Here is a 22,467-nt window from a genome sequence, read left to right on the forward strand (position 1 = left end):
ACAGATGCTGACTTAGACGGGAGGTGGAAAAACCTACTGCCCTGTGTTGCAGCTGCCCCGGGTACCCACCTGCCTTCTTATGCCTGGGCGAGTAAGGATCAGGAGAAGAATACCATCGATTCTGACACCAAAATACATCATTAACAAAAAGGATTCCTCTATGATGCCCAAATGCCATAGACACGACACAGGTCCTGATTAGCAAGCAGGTGGAAGATAAAAATATTTCAGGCCCAACAATTAATTTGATATCGTTTGGGGAAATGAGTGCAGAGTCTGACCCTGGAATCTGTTAGACGGGCACAGAAAAAGCTGCTGGCACTGTGTATAATTCAGTCAAACTACCCATTCATCAGCCTGGGGATACAAACAAGCAGTAAGCGAATGCAGGCTTTCAGGTGCAAAAGGGATACGACGTGCATGCAACCAGTAGTGTAACTAGGACAGGCTGACCAGGACAACCACCCCCAGCACAAGCTTGGGTGGGGAAAAACAGCAGGAAAAAAACAGATGCTGCTTCAGTGACATGATCGTGCTGACAGTGCGGTGGCAGCCGGAAGTCACCACTGCCCCTGTGCGTCACAGCTATCCTGGGCATCCAGCTACCTGGTTACACTTCCACATACCATCTTCTTTTCCACCTTGGTTAAACTGCACATAAATGAATGACTTGACTAATAAAGCAGCCCATGAATCAATGCTTTTTAGGAGCTTTCCACATGCAGCAGGGCAGAAAAAGGATAATGCAAAAGAGCTTCAGATAAATATATACAGTTGCTCCTGCTCCATATAATTAGAACATATGATAAATTACCCAAAATAATACCTCCCCATGCTTCTGTAGCCTACAGGCCAGAACTTTATCCAAACCTAATATGTCTAATTATTTCTCACCTCAACTTACCCTAATGTTAAATATAGTTAGACAAGGGAAATAGGCATCCAGTAGATCCAGTAATGCTTTAATAGCAGATTTAAGGAGGCCATACAAGGCAGAAAGGCATCCTTCAAAAAAATGGAAGCTGTGACTGAATGAGGAAAATGGGAAAGCTCACAAACTCTGGCAGGTTTAGTTTAAAAATGAAATAAGGCAAGCCAAAAAAAGAATATGAGGAGTGTTTAGCAAAAGATGTTAACGTTTACAAGAAAGATGCATTTTCATTTCCACCTGGGAAAACGTTTATAGTCTTTGCACTCTCCTATGCCTGAGGAAGGGCGTATGTGCCTGAAAGCTTGCAAATAAAGACACTTTTTGCAACTATCTAGTTGGTCTAATAAAAGATTTCACCTCTCCCAGAGTTATGATTACTTAAAGTTAATAAGAAAAACTTTTAAAAAAAATTATTAGAAGCAGGAAGTCAGCAAGACCATTGGTGGGACTATTTGATGACCACGGTATAAAAGGTGCACTCAGGATTGATAAGGTCATAGCAGGAAAGCTAGACAAGTTCTTTGCATCAGTGTTTACCACAGAAGATACTAAGAAAATCCCCATACCAGATCATTCCTTCCTAGTAGATAGGTCTGAAGAGTTGGACCACATTGAAGTGACAACAGAAGTTTTAGAATAAATCAATAAACTGCAGAACTTTTGGCAATAGTATCTAACCTATCATTACAAACAGAGGCCAGCCATCTTCACAAAGGGTTTCCAACCCTAACACAATGTTCTGTGGAGGACCTGTGCTCATGCTCAGACAAGCTGGTGCTTGCTTCCAGCTACTTTCCCCATAAGGGATCTTCAGTCAAGCTCCAGATAGATTAGTGTTTTTGTGTGCTTGTTTTTGCAGATGCCTGAATTTCTAAGGACTTTATGGACAGGATTTTTTTGCCCATTTTTTTCACGGTCTGACCATAAATTTGCAGACAGTAGGCAACGCTGCTTAGATATTTTATTTGGTTGCATAGTTTGTTTTTCAGTTTCTGTTTTTTTCATGTTTACTGTTTTTTAGAAGTTAATATTATTGATGACCTAAAATACTGCCAGCTTTGCCAGGTGCTCCCTCCAGAAAGATCACTTCCCAGTTTCAAACAGTTTACAAGTCATAGGACTGAACAGACCCAAGGGTAACATACCACAAAGGGGAGGGTGAGAGGAAAACTGTAGAAGATGGTAGCAATCTCTCTCCAGAGAATACATTTTCCATGTGGTCCCAAGTTCTTTAAACACCGTTGTCCTACAGTTGTTTTTAGTACAATGATCTATCTTCTTTGACCATGTCATACTACTCAAACGCAGGCTTCATGGTATAGGCAGTGACATCTTCAGCTAAAAAAAGTGGATTATATGAACCTGAAGTAGATAGTTGAGGTTTATAACCCTGATCTTAAATGTCTTTAGTATATTGTCTAGACTCAGCCGTTTCTGATGCTTCAGAACACTGCGCTCTTTCAGGATATCTTCCAAGAATATGTTGTGGATGTAAAAGCATAGACTAATAGAAATGGAAGACATCTAAGTGTATCATCTCTAGCACCCTTGCTCAAGCCAGGATCATATCTGTCTAAGTCATCACAGACAAATATTTCTCTACCTTACATTTAGCAACTTCCAGTGACAGAAACTCCTAACCCCTCTAGGAATTTCTTTTCATTGTTTAACCACCACATAATTAGGAATTCTTGCCAACATCTAATTCAAATCTTCCCTGGGGCAATTTAAGCTCATTGTTACTTGCCCTATAAATTGGCATGTTCCTGCAATAAGATGGGCACTGACTAGGCACGATAAAGAGCAGAAACGCTAAGGTCCAGTGACTAAAACAATGGGTGGGATGTGCCCTGAGCACGTGTCTTTGGGAGATTGCTGTCCAGTGTCTCTAGTGACCAATGCTTGACAAACGTAGCTCTGCCTCCTGGACTTGTTTTCCATAACAGTTATATGAGTAACAACCACCTCAGTCTTCTGCAGGCCTCAGAAAATGTATGATGAATTAAGACAGTCCCAAACTCGGACTGCATAGCATGGCTCCAAGGAGTGAAATGAGACCTAAAATACTAATGTTTTTAGGGGAGGTTTAAGAGTACTTAGATTATTCACATCTAATGTGTAGGGACTCATCCTCTCATTCTTTGTTCTTTTTACAGCGAAGAAAATAATTAATTTGTGGTAGCAGAGCTTTGTTGCCAGCCTTGGTCAAGGGACCTAGACCAATCTGCAGAAGTGTGGCTAAGCAGAAGGCCCCAAAGCTTGTTTCTGAGTGACTGTAGCATGAACCTTTGCAGATGTGACAATTAGCATGGTCAGCAAAGTAAAGGAAGCCATTCACATGTCTAACTAAACACAATTAAACAAAGCACAAGGCCTGAAAAGAGACGCTATAAGGGAAGACCATACATTAAATAATCCAAATACAGTATATCATAGCTTAATCTTAAAACACTAGTTAGTAACGATTGGTGCAACCAAATGTATTAGATGCTATTTTGCTATACTAGATACATTTTTATTAAAATGCTTAGATAATTTGTAAAACCAAAACAACCTTGTCAGAGAAGACCATAACTAAGGTAAAGAAGAACCAGGCCAGTGTTGAATAGCATTCCACAATGAGGAACCAAAAGGAGATAAAGATTCCTCCCTTTTACTTTCCCAAGAAAATAAATCCCAAGTAATTGCCACCTTCCCAGTCCACAAGAGAGCTGATTTAATCCAGCTGCACAAGTTTTGGTGAAACAAAGAAATTTAAATAAAACCAGCCAGGTGACATTTTGCAGACTATTACAACCGGGCATCTATAGATATTGGTATAGCTTGGAGAGAAATTTGGAGAACTCTTCGGCAAAGATTCAGAGAGCTTTGATGATTTGGGCAGTCCCCCTTGCTGCAGCTGACTGCGAGCTGGTAAATACTAGGGATGGGGGAGGAGGGCAGGGGGGCTGGGACCATGGGGGACTCCTCCCAACCCCCACCTACTCCCTCAGCCCCACCCATGGCTTCCCCCACCCACCCCAGCTCCCTGTAATTAAAAAAAAAAGCCCTGGTGCTCACTGGGTGCTGCCGGGCAGGAGGCCAATCCCTGCTGCCCCCCCCCCACTGCCCCACGCTGCATGGGGGGGCTCTGCCATGACCCCTCGACCCCCCGTGCTCCCTCAGCCCCCTCCGGGTGCCCCACCCGGGCCAGCTCCGGCCCTTTAAAAAAGAATGAGGAAAGCCCTAGGACTCACTGCTCCTGCAGTGGCCTTGGGGCTTCAGGGGCCCCTGCAGAGCCCCCCACATGGTGTGGGGCAATGTGGGGCAGCGGGGATCACCCCCTGCCAGCAGGAGTGGTGAGTCCCGGGGTTTTTTCGGGTTTTTTTTTTCCTTAAAGGGCCAGAGCTGGCCCAGGTGGGGCACCCATGGGGGGCTGGGGGAGCAAGGTGGGGTTGGGGGGCTCATGCAGAACAGACAGACTAAGCCCTTTATTATATAAGAATGATGCTCTGACATGGCATTCTTAATAATGTTTTAATGCCCTGCCCATCACGGATGAGTTCAGTGTTTTACAAAATGATCTGAATCTTAGTAAATAACTTATCAACAGCCCTTCCTCAAGACATGAACCCTAGCCATTCCTCATCCCCTTGTCTTCACCAGTTCCTGGACACCCTTGCAAATTAAACTTCTTCTAGCCACTGCCTTGCTTCCCCCAGTCACTTCCAACTCTTCCAGCCTAACATGCTCAGCCACCACCCATATACCACCCCATTAGCTCATGGCTTCTGCCCCCTTCTTCCTTTCAGTCATCCCTCTGCCCCCTTCTTCCCAAACCCCATGCACTAATCAGCATCCATAGGCGACTGGTAGGGGTGCACAGGGGTGCACGTGCCCCCCCTGACAGGACTGGCAGCTTCTGCAGGTGCCCTCCGAGATTCAGGAGGCACCAGTTACATATGTCAGCATCATTTACTCCCATTAATACCTATCCATCTTCTACAACAACAAAGTTGGCTGCAGGGCCAGGTGAGTTTGCCATGCCTAATCTAAAGGATCTGGGCCTATATGAAATCACTTCCAGATTAGAAGGTAGCTAGTGTTTGCTTCAGCGCTGCAGCTCAGTGCAACAGCGTATGGCAGAAAGTAAAGAACAGTGTTACAGATGCACAGGGAACAGCTGAAGGTGCACAGGGAATTGAATGAACCAAGCTGAAGTTTCCCAGGCCTAGAGCCAGCGTCTAGAACAGTCTTTACTTTTGCATTCCAGGTATGTTCAATGCAGCATTCTCCCAAGTTGTTTTTGATTTTTGGTATCCCTCACATCTAGCAGTGATGAATAGCATGTGCTTGCAATAACACAAAATAATTGTGGGCGAAGGTGTGACTGCGGTTTAGTTTAATGCAGTGTTTTTTTTCATTCGCAGACCCCTAAAAAAAATTGAATGGAGGTTCAGACCCCTTTGGAAATTTTGAATGGAGACACAAACCCCTTTGAACTGTAAGTGTGGGTATTCACATATTTTTGACTGATCACAGTCGTCTTTCATGCACCCCTTAGTCATAGCCTGCAGACCCCCAGGGGTTGGTGGACCACATGTTGAAAAACGCTGGTTTAATGCAAGAAAAGTTACCGTGATGCAATGTGTTCATGCATTAATTAGAAACAAATATTCCTATAAAGGTATAAGCCCAGGCACATTTTCAATATAGAAATATGAAAAACTGAGTGGTTCAAAATGTTAACATATTAAGGTAAAAGGTGTGAGAACATCAAGATAAAAGGTGTGATAATATGATAAATGACAATTAGCTTTTGGTATTGGGGACCAATGAAGAAGCAGTGAAAATGCAAGATACTTTGAAAGAAAAGTGGTGTTAGTTAAAGTAAAATAAAATAAAGTAAAACATTGAGTACAATAAGCAAAATGACCAATTTATTAAATGTTATTCTTGGAGAATAGGCAGACAAGTTTCTTTGGGTAAATGCAATATCTTTTATTAGGCAGACAAGGTTCCTTGGGTGAATCTGATATCTTTTATTAGACCAACCCAACTAGTTGGAGAATAGTTATTAATTATAGAATTAATGAATTAATAGAACCTTGTCTGCCTATGTCCTTAGACCAACACGGCTACAACCTACAACCTACACCCCTGCATATCTTTTATTAGACATACTAAATAGCTGGAAATGTTGTTCTTTGCAAGCTTTTGGGTACAAACCCCCATCTTCAGATATATGGAGAGTTTTTTGTTTCTTTGTGACCTCTCCTGGGTAGAATGGAAGCCAGTATGCAAAATGTTGGTCTGTGAAAATGGAAATGTGTGGCAGGGGAGATCAGAGGCCCTGTGAGAGAAAGATAGAAGAGGGGGTAGGAAAGGGGGAGAAGTCTTGGTGAACTGCGTCTATCAAATATGAATCCTTAATACAGTTCTGAGTTAAATGGCAAAAAGCCTTGTTTCAACTGAGTCACATGGCTGGGAGTGAAATGCCACTAAAGAATAATTCTAATGTTTTAAATCCAAAATAATTGAATGTCATTATTTTTCTTACTTAAATGCAAAGCCATTTAAGATCATTTACCCCCAAGCAGATCAAACATAGTCATTCTTTCACACACACACACACACATACAAACTCCCTGTTTCAAGCCTCAAAGAAATATGCAGAATTCTTGCAAAGCAGTGTTTCATTTTTCTTGAAAAATCCTGACTGATGTAACCATGGGGAATTTATTAATCAAAATTCTTTCTGTTTGGATACAGCTGGCCCAGGATCTACAGTGCCAGCCCCTCTTTGCAGTGGCTGAGCAAAAGATACCTTTATGATTATTTAGTACAGAGATTGCATTGCATCTTACAGAGTTAATTAATTTACTGCACCCTAGTCGCAGTGCACATGTTAACAGTGACACTTTACTGCAGAGCTAATTAGTCTACTCCACAGTAAAGCGCACATGTAGATGTGCCCAGTCACACTGTTTATATTTCCTGGTGCACATTTTTTTAAATTTATCTTGAAAGCCCAAGGGGCATTTTTACACATGCCCAGGGGAGTTGGTCGGGGGGGGGCCTTTAATTAGAGTAACTCTGAGAGCCTCTCTAATTAAAGCACCCACAGCATCTCGTGTATCAGCATCCTCATGCTTCAAAATGACCAAGGGGGCACTTTATCTAAAGCTTGTCAAATGAGCTTTGGTTAAAGTTCCTCCACCACCATTTTGAAGCGCAGGGACACCGATACACAAGACGCGGAGGCTGCTGGAGGTGCGCCAATTTAGCATGCTCCAGCAGACTCAATCGAGGCTGCTCCAATGTGCTGTAATTGCAGCATGTTGGAGCAACCTTCCTGCATGTCTACAGGCACCATTAATATCGAGCTCCTCGTTAAATGTTGGTTGCATTTTTTTACCTTATAATTTGTGCTGTTCTGCTCCTCCCAGTTCTGTCTCCCTTCTCCTTCCACCATCTCTCCTCTGCCTGTATCCCCGTATCTCTTCAGTTCTCTAGGTCCCTGCAGCCTTCACTTAGATTCAAACTCAATCAAATTTAGGCCCTTCTGGAACCAGCACTAGATCCAGCTCTCCCAAGTTCATTGTTCCACTTATCCTGCAGATTCATCCTCCTACAGCCTCAGACTTAGCCCCAGTGCCATTTACCAAGCCCCGCCTTTTCTCCCTAGCATTCACTGCACTGCACCAGTCTCTTTCTGGGAGGCCAAGTGTTTCATGGGTATAACTAACAGCCATAAGAAGCTGAGTACCAGGAAGCGAGTAGTCTGTGAATCTGCAGGTCATCCTACCACATCACTTACACGCGGCAAGAAACAGCAGTCACCAACTCAAGCACCTCGAACAACATGCAAGAGGGGAGCTCCAATGATGGACATGACCAAATCTTTGACAGCAGAGAGTATCTCGACATTTCTGTGATGGCTGAGAGGAGTGACTTTGGACAGATAATGCCATGCTCCCAGCTCTGAAGAAAAAGGTGGGGGTTTTTTACAAAGTTTTTATAAAGTTGACTGTCCTGTCTATTCCTCTACATCCAGCCTTAAATGATAAAATCCCATAGTCGACTGCAAAAAGCACACCATGGAAGCCATCGCTGAGGTGGCACCAGGTCACTCGAACACCATTGTCCTCCAGTCGCTTCTTGTACAGCAGCCCATCATCCCTGAGCACGTCATACTCGCAGGTCAAAATGAAAGAGTCGGGGAGTTGACGAATAATGGCATCTTCGGCTAAAAGTGGGGAAAAGGTTGCCCCAATAAATGACTGGGCCAGGGCGTACACCTCTTCTTTACATGGAGCCAGTTGAGGTGATTTGTAGCCTCTTGTCTTAAATTCCTTAGGGAGATTGTCTGGGCTCAGCCATTTACTGTATTTCTGTCTTAGACTTTCAGGAATATGAGCACCTCTCAGGAGATCATCTATCAGTGATAGGTCCAGATTCAAATACTTGAAACCAAAGTCAAGAGTCCTACTCTTTAATAAGACTGGAGCGTCCTCGTTCTGCTGATATGAAGGCAAATTAAAGTCCGCAGCCTGGAGAAATGGGTAGATCAGGATCTGTCCCCGCACCTTGGGGAGGTCCGTTCTGTCCACCAGGGCCTGGCAAACAGTAGCAGCAATTGTGCCTCCACTGCTGTCTCCACAGACAATAACGCGAGAGGGGTCCACCCCATAGTCTTCTGCCGTCCTCATAAAGTGGATGGTAGCAGCGAGACAGTCGTCAAACTGGGCTGGAAATGGGTGCTCGGGAGCTAAGCGATACCTAAAATACCAGAGAAAGAATTTAAATTACCTTGTATCTGACTGATAGGAAAAGTCAAATATATTTATTTATTTTTTATTCTAATTTTGCATTATGGTTCAGGCAGTGGCTGACATGACTTATTTTTCCTGAATGCTTCAGGGTATGAACCAGTAACCAGCCTCCTGGCTGTAATCCCGGAGTCTAACTTTTTACAGCTCCTCCAGTAAATATTCAAGAACAGGATTTTAGAAAGTAAACGTCTGAAAATGTTAAAGCTATCCCGTTGTCTTCTGGATCACAAAAGATTTGTAAAGGGAGAAGCTTGGAAGTGTTGCTTAACCTCCTGCCCGTGTCATCTGGTCTGTGAGACCCCCCCATAGATATTTGGTGGTGGAAGTGCAGTGTCAGCATTAATTGCAGTGGACCGTGGACCGACCCTGGATACTAACCCCATCCTGAATCCAGCCCACAGACTGACCCCACTGGTGGGATCCTGCCTGCAGACCGGCTCCATGCCACTCATCCAGTCCATGGGGCCCGAAGGTTGAGCACCACTGCTCTAAGCCAGGTATTAGCTTAGTTCCACCAGTCCTGGATTTAAGGAGCAACCAATGCAATTTTTTTGTATATATAATTCAAAGAGCACAACATTTTTTCCTCAGGTCATTTGTCTCTCCACACCTAATGAGGATAAATAAAACCCTTAATCCAGAAATATGAAAGATGGGGTTGGACAAACCACAATTATTCACTTATATAGCTAGCTCTTAAAAGTCAGAGGACTAAAATATGCACAGATGTGTACTTTTGTGGGGGGGGGGGTTACCAGTTTACGATGCCATTTGGATTAGCCAAAGGTTTCAGGATAAAAAAAAAAAAATCATTATTAATTCCATTTGGCCTTCCAAGTGCAGACAGCCAAGCCTTCTTCTGGCCACCTCCTCCTATCAGCCAGCCAGCTGGCCTCAGCCTAGCAGGACTAAAGCTATGTTGTTAAAATGGGATGCATGCTGCTGAGCTACAGTTTGGGCCACACTGTTTTCCACATTGATTGCCTGAACTACATTTCTCCAGAAACTCCTGGTATCCAACACAGGGTCATGTAGCTGGACTTCTGCAATGAAGACTATCTACGGGTAAATGGGTCATACATGTACATTAGCACCCCGTTAGTGGATAGAGTACACCAGTAGGTGACCTTGTGTTACTAAAGAATGCTGTTCCCAAATCCATAGCAAAATCCTTGAGTCTGGTAAGGCCAATAAAACATCTTTGGGCTGCTCTTTTGTATTTGCTCTTAACTGGAGCTGGGCAACACTTTTCAGATGAAATATCTTTTTCACAAGAAGCAGTGATTCAGTTCTAAAAAACCTGTCATTTTTTCCCCCATGTGCACTGATTTTAGTTAATAGTTTTGGAGACGAGAATTTGAAAAGTCAAACATTTTGATTCAATATTTTTTTTTTCTTATCAAACCATTCAATTTTTTAAACTCAAAATTACTGGTGGGTTAGATATTTCTTCCATTTTATTTCAAAATCCTTTTAACTCAGTGAAACGTTTCATTTTGAGGCAAAGAAAAAGTTCTTGTTCTGTCAAAAATGAAGTGTTTTAATTTTCAGCTCCCCAAGCAATTTTAGAGGATCTTCCTTTTGGGTGGAACCAAAACAAACTTTTCTCTTGCCCCCTGTCTCCTACCCCCTAAATTTTCTGGACTACAAGTGAAATAAAAAATTAATTATTAGAACAGCCATGCTGTGACAGAGGTCACCATGGCATAAAAAAAAGTATTTTGGACATGCTAAGATCAATTACAATTTTAAATAATCTAAAATGATTGGATATGGCTTTGAAAGGGGACTTATCTGCAGAACAGCTATGGTGTCTTTCTACAAATTCCAGAGAGGTCAATTTAAGCCTCATAAAAGGGCTGCCCCCTCAATTAACCCAGTTGTTAACGGGTACGTGGCCATTTAGACTCAGGAGTCCAAGATGTCATGCTGGACTTTGTACCCTTGGCTATAGGCAGTGTTGGGCTTTAACCAGGCTAGTTTAATCGGCCACTGGGATCGAGAGGACCTGTGACAGGTTTTGAAAACAGCCTCTGTTGAGCTCTTAATAATGAGTGCAAATCTATAGAGAGAATGATGCTCTTTGAACATGTAGATAAGAAAGGTCTGTTATTTGATAAGAGGGGATGTGATGTCTTCTTATACCCGAGGGGCAAATGTAAAGGGGATGGTGATAGTGTCTTTTCTGTGACTGCAGGGGACAGGACAGGACAGGACAGAAAGTAATGGTTGTCAACTGCAACAGATTGTACACGTGGTACTTGCACTCAGTGCATACACGTGCAGGTGCCAAAAACAGTATTTAGAAGACCATTAACCAGCCACTTGAATGACCAAAGGCAAATTAAATTGCACTCTAGGAGATCCTTCGGCAGAGCTGTTCCCTGCCCGCAGCACTTCTGGCTTGTGATCCAAAAGTCACGCTGTATTTCCCAATGTGCTGGCCAACCACCGTTTTAAGTGTTGACCTGGCTATGTCACCCTGCAGGGAGTAAGACCTTCTCTTGTGAAGAGGTCACACACCCAATACCTGCTAAAAGGATGCTTTTTTAATTGTTTCAAGTCCTTTTTCTACTATAAGTCCATTCTTTTAGGCTCTAAACCAGACATCTTCTTGGTCTACTCCAAGTTGCTCAACAAGACAGCAAAGCATAGAGCACAAGGAATCAGTGGGCACATCTACACAAGATGCTTACTGCGCATTAGTCTAGTAATACCATGTAGTAGTGTAGCAGGTATTAACTGTGCTAATAGCTTACTGCCCAGTGTTATTAGGCTAATGCACAGTAAGTGTCACTAAAAAAACTGCACTGGAGCTACTGCGCAGTAACTCTACTTACTGCACATTCACTTAGTACCTCTTATTAGAGGTACTAAAGTAAATGCACAGTAACTAAGGTGCATTAATGAACGTGTAGACATGCCTAGTATGTCTCTTTTGCTAATCCACTTTCTCCTTTCAAGAACCAGTTGCTGAGTTGGGGTACACAGCAGATGCTCAAGCCCACACGTGACATGTAATAAATGGTTCCCAGATACTGCAGCTAGAGCAAGATCACTTACTCAACGCTTGCAACCACTGAGTCACTGTTTCTGCAGATGTAGCGGCATACTCTCTCATAGGCATCTGCAAAATAAAAGCGCTTAAATGAGATGCATTGATGAAATATTTTGTCCAACTTGGGGTGCCTTAAAGGACTGGGTTTTCAGCCAGCAAGTGCCAGGCACCTTGTGAAATCAGGCAACCAGAATTATGATTTATTTTAAAAAGCATTGTTCCTTCTCTGCCTGGGAAAGGAAATTGAAAGAATTTAAGACAAACCCTGTCATTATACAAGATTAAGGAAGAGAAGCATTTTGAATGATAAACTCAAAGCTTTTTTTTTCTTTTTTCTTTTAATCAAAAAATGAGAGAGACTGCTCAGGATAATGGGAAATCTCTTAAAGAGATTCCTCCATGGAGGGAAATTTTCAACGGTAAAGGAACTCAGGCACAGCTTCTAACCAGGGATTATATTTGCTAGGCTGCAAACAACTATTACCTTTGTGCCGCTATAAAATATTTATAGTGGTACAAACCCCAAGCTAACAGATGTCTCTGCCCTTTGTTGCACCACATATACCCAAAGTTGAGGTCATTACAATTTGTGGTAATAGTCTTAGCCAATATCTGTTAGTGTATGGTGGGTAATCACCAGCAGCCCTGGGCTGCCCATGCTCTCCACTACCCCAGGCAGGCAGTCCCAAAGCAGTTCCTACCTCTACGCGTGCTGATGTACCCATAGTGATTCCCGGGACATGTGTTTCATGCTGCTGTACCCCAGATCAGGGCACAGCCTGTAAGTGGGGAGGAGAGAACCTCTATGGGCTCCCCTTCATGTGCTTCCAGGTATGCACCCTGAAAATCAAGTTGCTATGCCCAGGTTGGGACATGGCACCAGGGGTCATTGTCCTGCAGGATTAGGCCTCTGTTTTTGTTCATCAATCAGATCAGCTGTGCTGAAACACATCCCAGCAAGGCTGATGCCACAACAAAAATGCCATCTGTTTTTAGCACAAGAGATGTGGCATGGACCCAACAAAAATGCCACAACAAAAGTGACATCCATTTTTAGCCCAAGAGATGTGGCATGATCAAAGCCTGAATTTCTCTCTCTAGTATCCAGAATAAGAGGGGATTCATTAGATTAGTAAATTAGTAAGACACAAATGACCAAAGGGTGGAAATCATTGAACAGTACAGATTGCCATTCAAGAAAATACTCAGCTGCATGACACTGCTTAAGTGTAAGTAGAAGTAGATAGGTAGACTCGTTCTATGCGGTGCCTGAAAGCTTGCAAAGAACAATTTTTCCAACTATTTAGTTGGTCTAATAAAAGAGACCACATTTACCCAAAAAGAACATTTTCTTCCAACACAGCTATAACCAACAGCAATAGAAGTAGATTGCTTTTATATTAAAGAAGTTGGTTATACCAATCATTTTTTTTTTAATTCCCGTTCATGGTAGCATTTGAGAATACCCATGTCCTAAAAAGAACTCCACAGTAATTTTTGTAGTTTTTAGTTTCTAGTTTTGTATAATTCCAGAATTTCTTACTAATGCTTCCAAACCGGCCAACTCCTCCATGGCAATAAACGATTCCTCTCCGCAGGCCGGCAGACGGCACTTTAGGCTGGTAGATCCTCACGGTTAAATTGTTGAACATCACATTTTTAATTAAAAGCTTGTTAGTCTTCTGTGGTGGTATACCATCCACTAAAAATCGCAGGACATCATGCTCATAGCAGAGGCCTGCTTTGTCCAAAACTTTTGCCTGTTTGTAAAAAAATATATAAACCAGACTTAACATGCAGATCCTAGGCAGTTTGTTTCAACAACATACTGAAGGGTGAATCTCTCATTGCAATCAACTTTATCACACAAGCACTTAACAAGACACTTCTCTGTTCTTTCTCTAAATTCACAGCAATTCTAAATTCAGCAATTCTGCCATTTTTAAACCAGTCTATACGTACTAAATTTCTGTTCTGTTAAGGGTCCAGATCTGTTTCTGATTACTTATACCAGTAAAAGTGTAAATTCTGTACCTAGCCTGTAAGTTTTGAACTGTTTAAGCAATTGAAGTCCCACCTGCATGCAAACTGTTCCATGTCACGCATACATATGTTGGGCAATGGGGGTGGCTCAGATCTGAAGGGAACGGAAAGAGATAAAGGCCATGCTCAATTTAGGATTATAAGTAAAGGAGATGAGCCTGTGCCAAGATGTATGGGCCTGGGGCACGTATTTTATGCTTGTGAGGGGTCCCTGAGAGCTGACCTGGCCTGGCTTTGTAAAACTCCTCATCCAGAAGTCACTCATACAGCCAGCTGCTTTGGTACGCAGCCCGCTTTGCGCTCACACACCTGCCTAAACCACCCTGTACAACAGTGGGCAGAGACAGCCAGTAGAGAAACCATTTCATCAGCTCCCTGGCATTGATAGCTAGTCCCATCCCTGAAACATTTAGCCATTTTTCATCTTCTTCTGTAAAGATTGAGGTGGATCTCTTCTGTTCCTTACGTTCTGTCCTTTCCCCCTGCTCATAAATTAGCTCTTAGGTCAAACACTAATGCTTAGTTTTTTTCAATTTGTTACATTAGCACTGACTAATGTATAATTATGTCCACTGAGAGGGACAAATAGTTCAATATCTCTTTCATCAAATATTTAGCTGTTTACCAAAATGGATGTTCCCACATTCAGGGAGTATTTTTGAAAGGTGCTCTTTGTTATATAAGTGTTGTAAAGATGATCTTGAAAATATGAACACAGACTAGCTGCTGTAGCTAGCCCAACTGGGCTGAGTTCATCAGGCTGGGGTTGGGAACTTAGCCCGGCTGGGCTGACTTCCTTTTCCCAGTGTGATGGTTGTGCTGGGGTTGGGAATTCAGGCCAGCTGCACTGAGTTGCCTTCCCCAGGCCGATGGTAGGGCTCGGGAAGGAAACTGAGTGATCCGGCTCAGTTCCTTCTCCAGCCCGATTCCAGAGCTGGGGAGGGGAACTGTGCCGGGGCTCATTTCCCTTCCCCTGCATTGTGATCAGCTTCACACCCCAGCCGCAGGAGGCGGGAAGAGCCAGGGCTGCACTCCCTGCCTGGCTGAGCCTGGAGCTGCTGGGCACGCAGCCCTGGTTCTCCCTTCTCCCACCATCTGGCTGCTTCAAAACTCAAAACGTTTTGAAAGTTTCGAAACATTTCAACTAGCCTCGTTTTGTTTCGAGACTGTTTTGAAGCCCTTCATTTTGTTTCAATTTTGCTGTTTCAAGCTCAAAATGAATTGAAACAGTGTCAAAACAAAACAGCCAGTGAAATTTCGCACAACCCTACAAGAAAACATATGCAGCAGCGGCCTTTCAAAAATGGAACAGAAGTGGGAGTGAAGTGGCTGGAAAAGAGAGCAGAGATCAGTATGCTGCCATTATCTAGATCAGCAGTTCTCAACTTTTTCAGATTCAAGGCACCCCTCAGAAAACACCGGATCCCAGTCGCTACTTGTTTTTTGACTGTAACCAAAAAATTGGGCATTTCTTCTGTTGCAAAGAACTCAGAAGGACCACAATAGGTCAGAGTGACACTGTGGATTCCTCTTTGAAAGCTTCAGTTTATCTTGTGAGTCATCTGGCCGCTCAGCTTTCTTAATTAGTGTCTGTATTGTTTAGCATCCAACATGAGGACTCTGTGCTGGTACTCAAAGACCAGAATGTGCTTGGCCCTGGTTATCCAAGACATTGCTTCATCCTGCAAACATGATCCTACCTGAGGGCAGCAGCTTCAAGAAAGCAGTAAAACTCCATCCAATGCAGAGGAAGGTCCTCAGTGCAGGGGACAGCTTCACCAAAGCTGGACCCAACCACAGAACAATTTTTTTCAAGATGCCAGAAGGGCTGAAGAATGCACCCCATTCACAAGGCGGTCGCACACGTTCTTTCTCCAACTTGCTTTTCCCTCAATACTTCCATTACACACAGCAGCAAGCAACAAAACCTTTCACAAAAACAACCACAAAAGGCAGCTTATTTCGCTTGCAGCCTGGGAAGGCATCTGGGTACCAAAGTACCCATGCACTTTACAGCTACAGTCACCACTTATTTTCTTCCCCTGTTAGAGTGAATCTAGCTGGCAGGGATATTTTTGTGATTTTTTTTTGCAGTATATTTCAACATCAGCTTCTACAAAATCCCAGCCGCTTGCACCTTTCTATCAGAAATGAAATCAGGCAACCAATTCCAACAAAACACACTTACCAGACCAAGTCCGAAATTCAGGAAGTGATGTAAAAGAAAAACCTTTATGCGCTGTTCAAGTCCTTGAGGGATCTCCGCCTTGGGGTGTTCATAATGCAATATGAACGCCAACAAAAACTTAATAGGATAAAAAAAGATATCTCTGATGAACCCCATGTCCCTGTGCTAAGGGACGAACCACTCAATCTTAGCTGTTGTGGCTCCAGAAGTGTCTCCCTAGGTAAAGTTACAGAATTTAAAGCTTCCTTCCTACCTCTTCTCATTCACCACCTAGGAATGCTAGTAAGTACATGTAGTCATGTGACAAAGTACAAAACATAACAGTTGGTCTACATTAGAAATGGGAGTGGCTTCTCAAAGCAATTATTAATATTTGTGTCCATCTCTAGTTTGCTGTCAGCTATCAAAACCTGTATGTGTGTTGTAGGAAGATGCATCTCACCGTAATTTTTCATTGCATTGGTATGGCTGAGGCACATAACTTGCTCAACCAGTGGCTCCCAACAGAGCGGGATGGCATTGGTTACCACCCTGTCACACTAAAAAGATTGTATATTAGGGCTGCGCGAAATTCTGCTGGCTGTTTTGTTTCGGCACTGCTTCGACTCATTTCGAGCTCGAAACAGCGAAATTGAAATGCAATGAATGGCTTCAAAACAGCCTCGAAACAAAACGAGGCTAGTTGAAATGTTTCAAAACTTTCAAAATATTTCAAGTTTCAAAGCAGCCAGCAGCCAGGTGGTGGGAGACAGGGGAGAACCAGGGCTGCGTGCCCAGCAGCTCCAGGCTCAGCCAGGCAGGGAGCACAGCCCTGGCTCTCTCCACCTCCTGCGGCTGGGGTGGGATCACAGCACAGGGGAAGGAAACTGAGCCCCGGCACTGCAACTGAGCCAGACTGCTCAGTTTCCCACTCCAGCCCTGTGATCGGGTAGGGAAGGCAACTCAGCCCAGCTGGGCTGAATTCCCAACCCCAGCATGACCATTGCACTGGGGAAAGGAAGTCAGCCCAGCTGGGCTGAGCTCCCCTCCCCAGTGCAACCATCTAGCTAAGGAAATGAACTCAGCCCAGCTGGGCTGACTTCCTTTCCCCAGCCTGATCGTAACACTGGGGATGGGACCTGAGCAATTGGGCTCAGTTCCCTTCCCCAGTCCCAGGTGACAGCACCAGCTTCCCTCCCTCATCTGGCAGGCAGATCGGGGGCCCACAGCCCCGGGAGGACTGGCACAGCCCCGGCAGCCCCCCCCAGGGTTGGGCCCTGATCTGCCTGCCAGATGAGAGAGGCTGTTCCAAGCTTCCCCATTATAGCGAATGGGTGAAACGTTGAAACAGCATCGAAACAGCCTCACTGTTTCAATGAAGCAAAACGGAACAGCTGTTTCAACTCGAAATGGTATTCGAAACAAAATGTTGTTTCATCAAAAACTTGAAACTCTAGTCAAAATGAAACAGTGCCATTTTGCACAGGCCTATTGTATGTTGGCCTGAATCCAGCAGACCAGAGGTATATCATCTCTCCCCTTTGCGTTATCAGGGTTTCCAATATTTTACTTCACTCATTCTGCATTTCTGTTCTTCTCCCCAGCTCCCAAGAGTGAGATTTTTTTTGGTTTTTTAAGTCATTGGCACTGGTGCTATGGGAAGACAAAGTGATGTTACAGCTCCCTCTGTCTTGAAAATAGTCAGGTTTGTGTGCAAATCAGCTCCCTTGGCAGGGATTTTTTTTTTTTAATTTACATTCAGGGCTATTTATTCTAGTCTTCTGTACAAAGGGGACCCTAGGTTCATTTCCTAAGGGTGAATGAGATGCCTTTAAAGAAGGGAAGCTCATGACTGGTGCACCCACAATGTCACACCTAGGCAATCAAAGTAAAGCTTAACAGTTTCACCATCTTCTCTGTCCAGAGGTGCATTTCACCCAGAGGAATTTAGTGATAGTCGGCACAATTCACTGATCATGTAAAAAAAAAGCAGAAGGAGTCTGATGCCAGGAAACACCTTCTGCTGTGATTTTCTGGTCCCAAATCCCCAACCAAGCATAGACTTGCTCTTTAATAGGAATCTTTCCGTTGCTGGCCCCTGCAGCTGACACCTGAGCCAAGCCGCTCAGACGGCCCTCAAGGGTACTGACAGACATGCAGGTCCCCTGCTGTAACTTGTGGAGAGCCACCAGTTCCCTGTGATGACTTTTTCACAATCTAACACTTTAATTAGAGACTGTGCTTTGGGAGATAGTGAAGAATTATATATTCAATAATGAATCATGTATTGCCTTGCATAGTTATGATTAAAGCTTATGTAATCCCGGGGCACAGCTCAGCTCATCACTGAAATAACCTGAAGTAAGATAGGAATCGTGATTTCTGAACCCCCTCCCATCAGGAACAGCATCCCTGGAAAAACAATAGAAAGAGTGCGATAGAGATTGCATCTCCAGCACAGCACAGTCCTCACCACCTTGAGGAAGCTTTTGACTTTAGTCCATCATATATAGAAGCAGCAGCAACATCTCCAAAATGGTTGTGTTAGCCAGGGGGCTAATGGACTTCTGTAGTTCATCTTGCAATTGTTTTTCTGTTAGTATTTGCCTAGAATTCAGGTCCAAATCCTATTTCTGGGAAGATGTTCATAGCTGTTTGTTTGCTGGATGGACAAACAACGCTCCCTCTCTGGTGGAGGTATGTAGAATAGAGGGAGTGACGGACTGTAGCACCAAAAAATGCTGTAAACTGTTTGTAAATGAATTTGTCCCGCCCCTGGCCAGAGATCTCTTATATTGGGGACTGTAACAGAGGCATAATAGTGTTGCTTTGTGCCCTGCGCAGCAGAGGCTCACGGGGCAGTGGGAAGAGCAGTGTGGCTGGCCAGCAGCTGCAGTAGGTGCTATTTCCGCCCTGAAAGTGGGCACCTAGGGCTGTTGCCCTGGTCACCCCCTCCCCTTAGTTATATTACTGGTCTGTAATAAATAAATGTTACATTGTCGAGAGGAACATTTGATGTTGAAGTCTCAAATAGAGGGTAATAGCTCCGGTTCTGTAAATGTGACAGGTGCTGGGGATTGTCAAGTCTGCAAGTTAAACCTATAAGACTTGACTTATATGTGGGACTGCTTCTTCCAGGTCCCCAGGCTCTAAGAGACATTATCAAGTTTATACTAATATACTAGAAATATAAAATACTATTTATATTCATATAAACTTGATAATGTCTCTTAGAGCCTGGGGACCTGGAAGAAAGAGTCTCCGTAATATCTATCTATATATATATAGATATATATATATATATATAAAGTGTGTGTGTGTGTGTGTGTGTGTGTGTGTGTACACATGCACAGAGCTGTAGATAGATTGATAGATCAATACACACACACACTTTCCTATTTTTCTCATTTGGGCTTACCTTCCATTTTTTGAAGGATGCCTTTCTGCCTTGAATGGCCTCCTTAACTCTGCTCTTAAGGCATGCGTGCAGGGGTTTTCATGGTGTGCTTGGTACCCTTTGACTTGTAGCATACACATTTTCTGAGCCTGAATATGGTATACTTAAACAGCTTCCAAGCTGCCTGCAGGCTTTTGACATTTTTGCCTTCTCTTCTAAGCTGCTTCCAACTAACTTCCTAAAGTTGTGTGTCGGCGTTGTGGAGTTTTTTAGTTTTCTCCCTCTGGCTAGAACGCTGAACGTTATGTTTGTTATTACACCCCCCCCCCAGTGTATTTTTCTAGCACTGCTAAATACAATTACTATTCTCAACTTGGTAGGATATCTTTTATCAAATGATCACTAAGCACCTCAGAGTAAAACTTACCCTTTCAGGACACAACGCCGAGTCAGTCCTCCACTAACACCTTTCAACATCTAAAAGTCATTCAAGGCAGAGTTTGCTGAGCATAATGTAACCATGGATTTTAGCCCACAGGCTGGGCTGACTATCTCTAGTCATAGGAGGAACTGTTCTTTTTCAAAAACGGGCCGCTGATTTACATCTTGTCTATGCCAAGATGGGCATGGATCTTGGAGTCTACAAGGTTGCACATGTCTGCCCCATGTTCTTCCCATGGAAGAAGGCCAATGTGGTGCCTATCTTCAAGAAAAGGAGGAAAGTGGATCCGGCAAACTATAGGCCCATCAGCCTGACCTCTATCCTGGGGAAGGTCTTAGAAAAGTTTATTTAAAGAGGCCATCCTTAATGGACTGGTCAATACCAATATCCTGAGGGTTTGTTGCGGGTAGGTCTTGCTTGACCAATCTCATTTCCCTTTACGACCAGGTGACCTATCACCTGGACAAGGGAGAAGAGATTGATGTCACATATCTTGACTTCAAAAAAGCCTTTGATCTGGTATCCCATGATCACCTCTTGGCAAAACTGGCCAGTTGTGGCCTTGCGTCCACCACGATATGCTAGCTGGGGAATTGGCTCTGTGGTCGGACCCAGAGGGTGGTGGATGACAGAAGTCAATCATCGTGGTGCTCTGTGACCAGTGGGGTCCCCCAAGGCTCTGTCCTTGGACCCATATTGTTCAACATCTTCATTAATGATGTGGACACTGGAGTCAAAAGCAGACTGGCCAAGTTCACCGATGACACCAAACTTTGGGGCAAAGCATCCACACCTGAAGACAGGGGGGCGATCCAGGCTGACCTGGACAGGCTCAGGAAATGGGTGGACGAGAACCTGATGGTGTTTAACACCAAAAAATGCAAGGCTCTCCACCTTGGGAGGAAAAACCTGCAGCATCCTTATAGGCTCAGCAGTGCTACACTGGCTAGCACCACGGATGAAGGGGACTTGGGGCTCATCATTGACCACAAGATGAACATGAGCCTTCAATGTGATGCTGCGACTAGTAAAGCAAGCAAAACGCTGGCTTGCATCCATAGATGCTTCTCAAGCAAATCCCGGGACGTCATTCTCCCCTTGTACTTGGCCTTGGTGAGGCCACAGCTGGAGTACTGCGTCCAGTTTTTGGCTCCACGATTCAAAAAGGATGTGGAGAAGCTTGAGGGAGTCCAGAGGAGAGCCACGCGCATGGTCAGAGGTACGGAAAACAGACCTTACGACGAGAGGCTGAGAGCCATGGGACTCTTCAGCCTGGAAAAGCGCAGGCTCAGGGGTGATCTGATGGCCACCTATAAGTTTATCAGGGGTGGCCACCAGTATCTGGGGGAACGTTTGTTCACCAGAGCGCCCCAAGGGATGACGAGGTCAAATGGTTATAAACTCCTACAAGACCGTTTCAGGCTAGACATAAGGAAGAATTTCTTTACTGTCCAAGTCCCCAAGGTCTGGAATAGATTGCCATGAGAGGTGGTTCAAGCACCTACATTGAACACCTTTAAGAAAAGATTGGATGCTTATCTTGCTGGGATCCTATGACTCCAGCTGACTTCCTGCCCCTCAGGCAGGGGGCTGGACTCGATGATCTTCCGAGGGCCCTTCCAGCCCGAATGTCTATGCAATCTATGAAATCTAAGTGTGCTCACTCATGCACTTCAGAACTGGAAGGTCACCAGCAAGGCTACCCCAGGTTAATCCCTGGCTCCGGGTCTTAGGACATGCATTGGAATTAAAATGAAATGTCAAACATGTTTCTGTGCAAGGCGGTTTGCTTCACCTCTCCCCCTCATTAGAAATTCAAATTGTTCTTAAATAATCCTGCCTGTGGTTTCAGCAAGTGTCCCATCTCCATTCTTCCCATGGAAATTCCAGACAGAAGCAAATTGAGTTACACAAGAAAGATGAATAAATGCAAGGATGAAAAACATGCCATTAACATGATATAACAGATGCCCCTGCCTACGCATTACAGCATGTGCACTCCATGCCTGTAGTACACTCTATGATAGTATACTCTCTGAGTAAGGCTGAGTTGTTCAATTTAGCTGATAGCCATTTTATTAAGACGCTGAAGCGCAGCAAACCTAGACTAGTTTCAAAGAGATCTTACACAACTGCAAAGAAGTCTAAGGTTCGTGGTTTAATTTAGCACAGAATTCACAATTTAGGGCTGAAAAGGACCTTGTGAGATCATCGGGTCTAGGAAAGACGGCTGGGGTCAAATACCCCCAGCAAGGTGTGCGTCCAGTCTCCTTTTGAAGATCTGCAGGGTAGGTGCCTGCGCTAGCCCCACTGGGAGTCTATTCCAGAGTCTGGTCACATGAACCGTGCAAAAGTTTTTCCTCATATTCAGTCTAAAACCTTCTTCTATGAGTTTATGATCCTGGTTTTCCCCTAGTGCGCTTTGGTGAATAGTTGCTCACCTAGCCCCTGATGCTCTCCTCTGATATATTTGTAAGCTGCCACCAAATCTCCCTAAAGTCTTCTCTTTTCTAGGCTGAACAGCCCCATATCTGTCAGCCTTTCCTCGTAGGGCTTGTTCTTCAGGCCTCTAATCATATGAGTGGCTCTTCTCTGGACTCTCTCAAGCTTCTCCA

At 44.1% G+C, this 22,467-nt stretch overlaps 2 protein-coding genes across 4 annotated transcripts in view; one reads left to right on the forward strand and one right to left on the reverse strand.

The window, feature by feature from the left end:
* The window catches only part of LRRC38 (leucine rich repeat containing 38), a 258,878-nt gene extending 252,154 nt beyond the window's left edge, over positions 1–6,724 (forward strand). Inside the window, exon 4 of one of the 3 annotated variants that reach the window (XR_009456184.1) lies at positions 5,341–5,417. The gene's annotated coding sequence lies outside the window, so the exon portion shown is untranslated. Of the gene's footprint in view, positions 1–5,340 lie in introns of all 3 variants that reach the window. The other 2 variants (XR_009456174.1, XR_009456175.1) reach the window with 2 other exon arrangements.
* Positions 6,725–7,892: 1,168 nt separating this feature from the next.
* Positions 7,893–16,190, reverse strand: LOC102575984 (arylacetamide deacetylase-like 4). The gene is made up of 4 exons (XM_006264478.4): positions 16,035–16,190; positions 13,347–13,563; positions 11,809–11,872; positions 7,893–8,692 (listed from the first exon to the last, which is right to left on the reverse strand). The coding sequence occupies exons 1-4, from the start codon at positions 16,188–16,190 to the stop codon at positions 7,918–7,920; spliced, it is 1,212 nt and encodes a 403-aa protein (XP_006264540.1). The 3' UTR covers positions 7,893–7,917.
* Positions 16,191–22,467: the final 6,277 nt, after the last annotated feature.

Source organism: Alligator mississippiensis, chromosome 13, assembly GCF_030867095.1.
Source record: "Alligator mississippiensis isolate rAllMis1 chromosome 13, rAllMis1, whole genome shotgun sequence".
Taxonomy (NCBI): Eukaryota; Metazoa; Chordata; order Crocodylia; family Alligatoridae; genus Alligator; species Alligator mississippiensis.

Coding starts and splice junctions, on each gene's coding strand:
- LOC102575984 (XM_006264478.4), bottom strand. CDS start 16,190: ATGGGGTTCATCAGAGATATCTTTTTTTATCCTATTAAGTTTTTGTTG. Junction 13,564..16,034: donor TGAATTTCGGACTTGGTCTG/GTAAGTGTGTTT, acceptor TTTTACAAACAG/GCAAAAGTTTTGGACAAAGC. Junction 11,873..13,346: donor TGGCCGGTTTGGAAGCATTA/GTAAGAAATTCT, acceptor TTTATTTTGCAG/ATGCCTATGAGAGAGTATGC.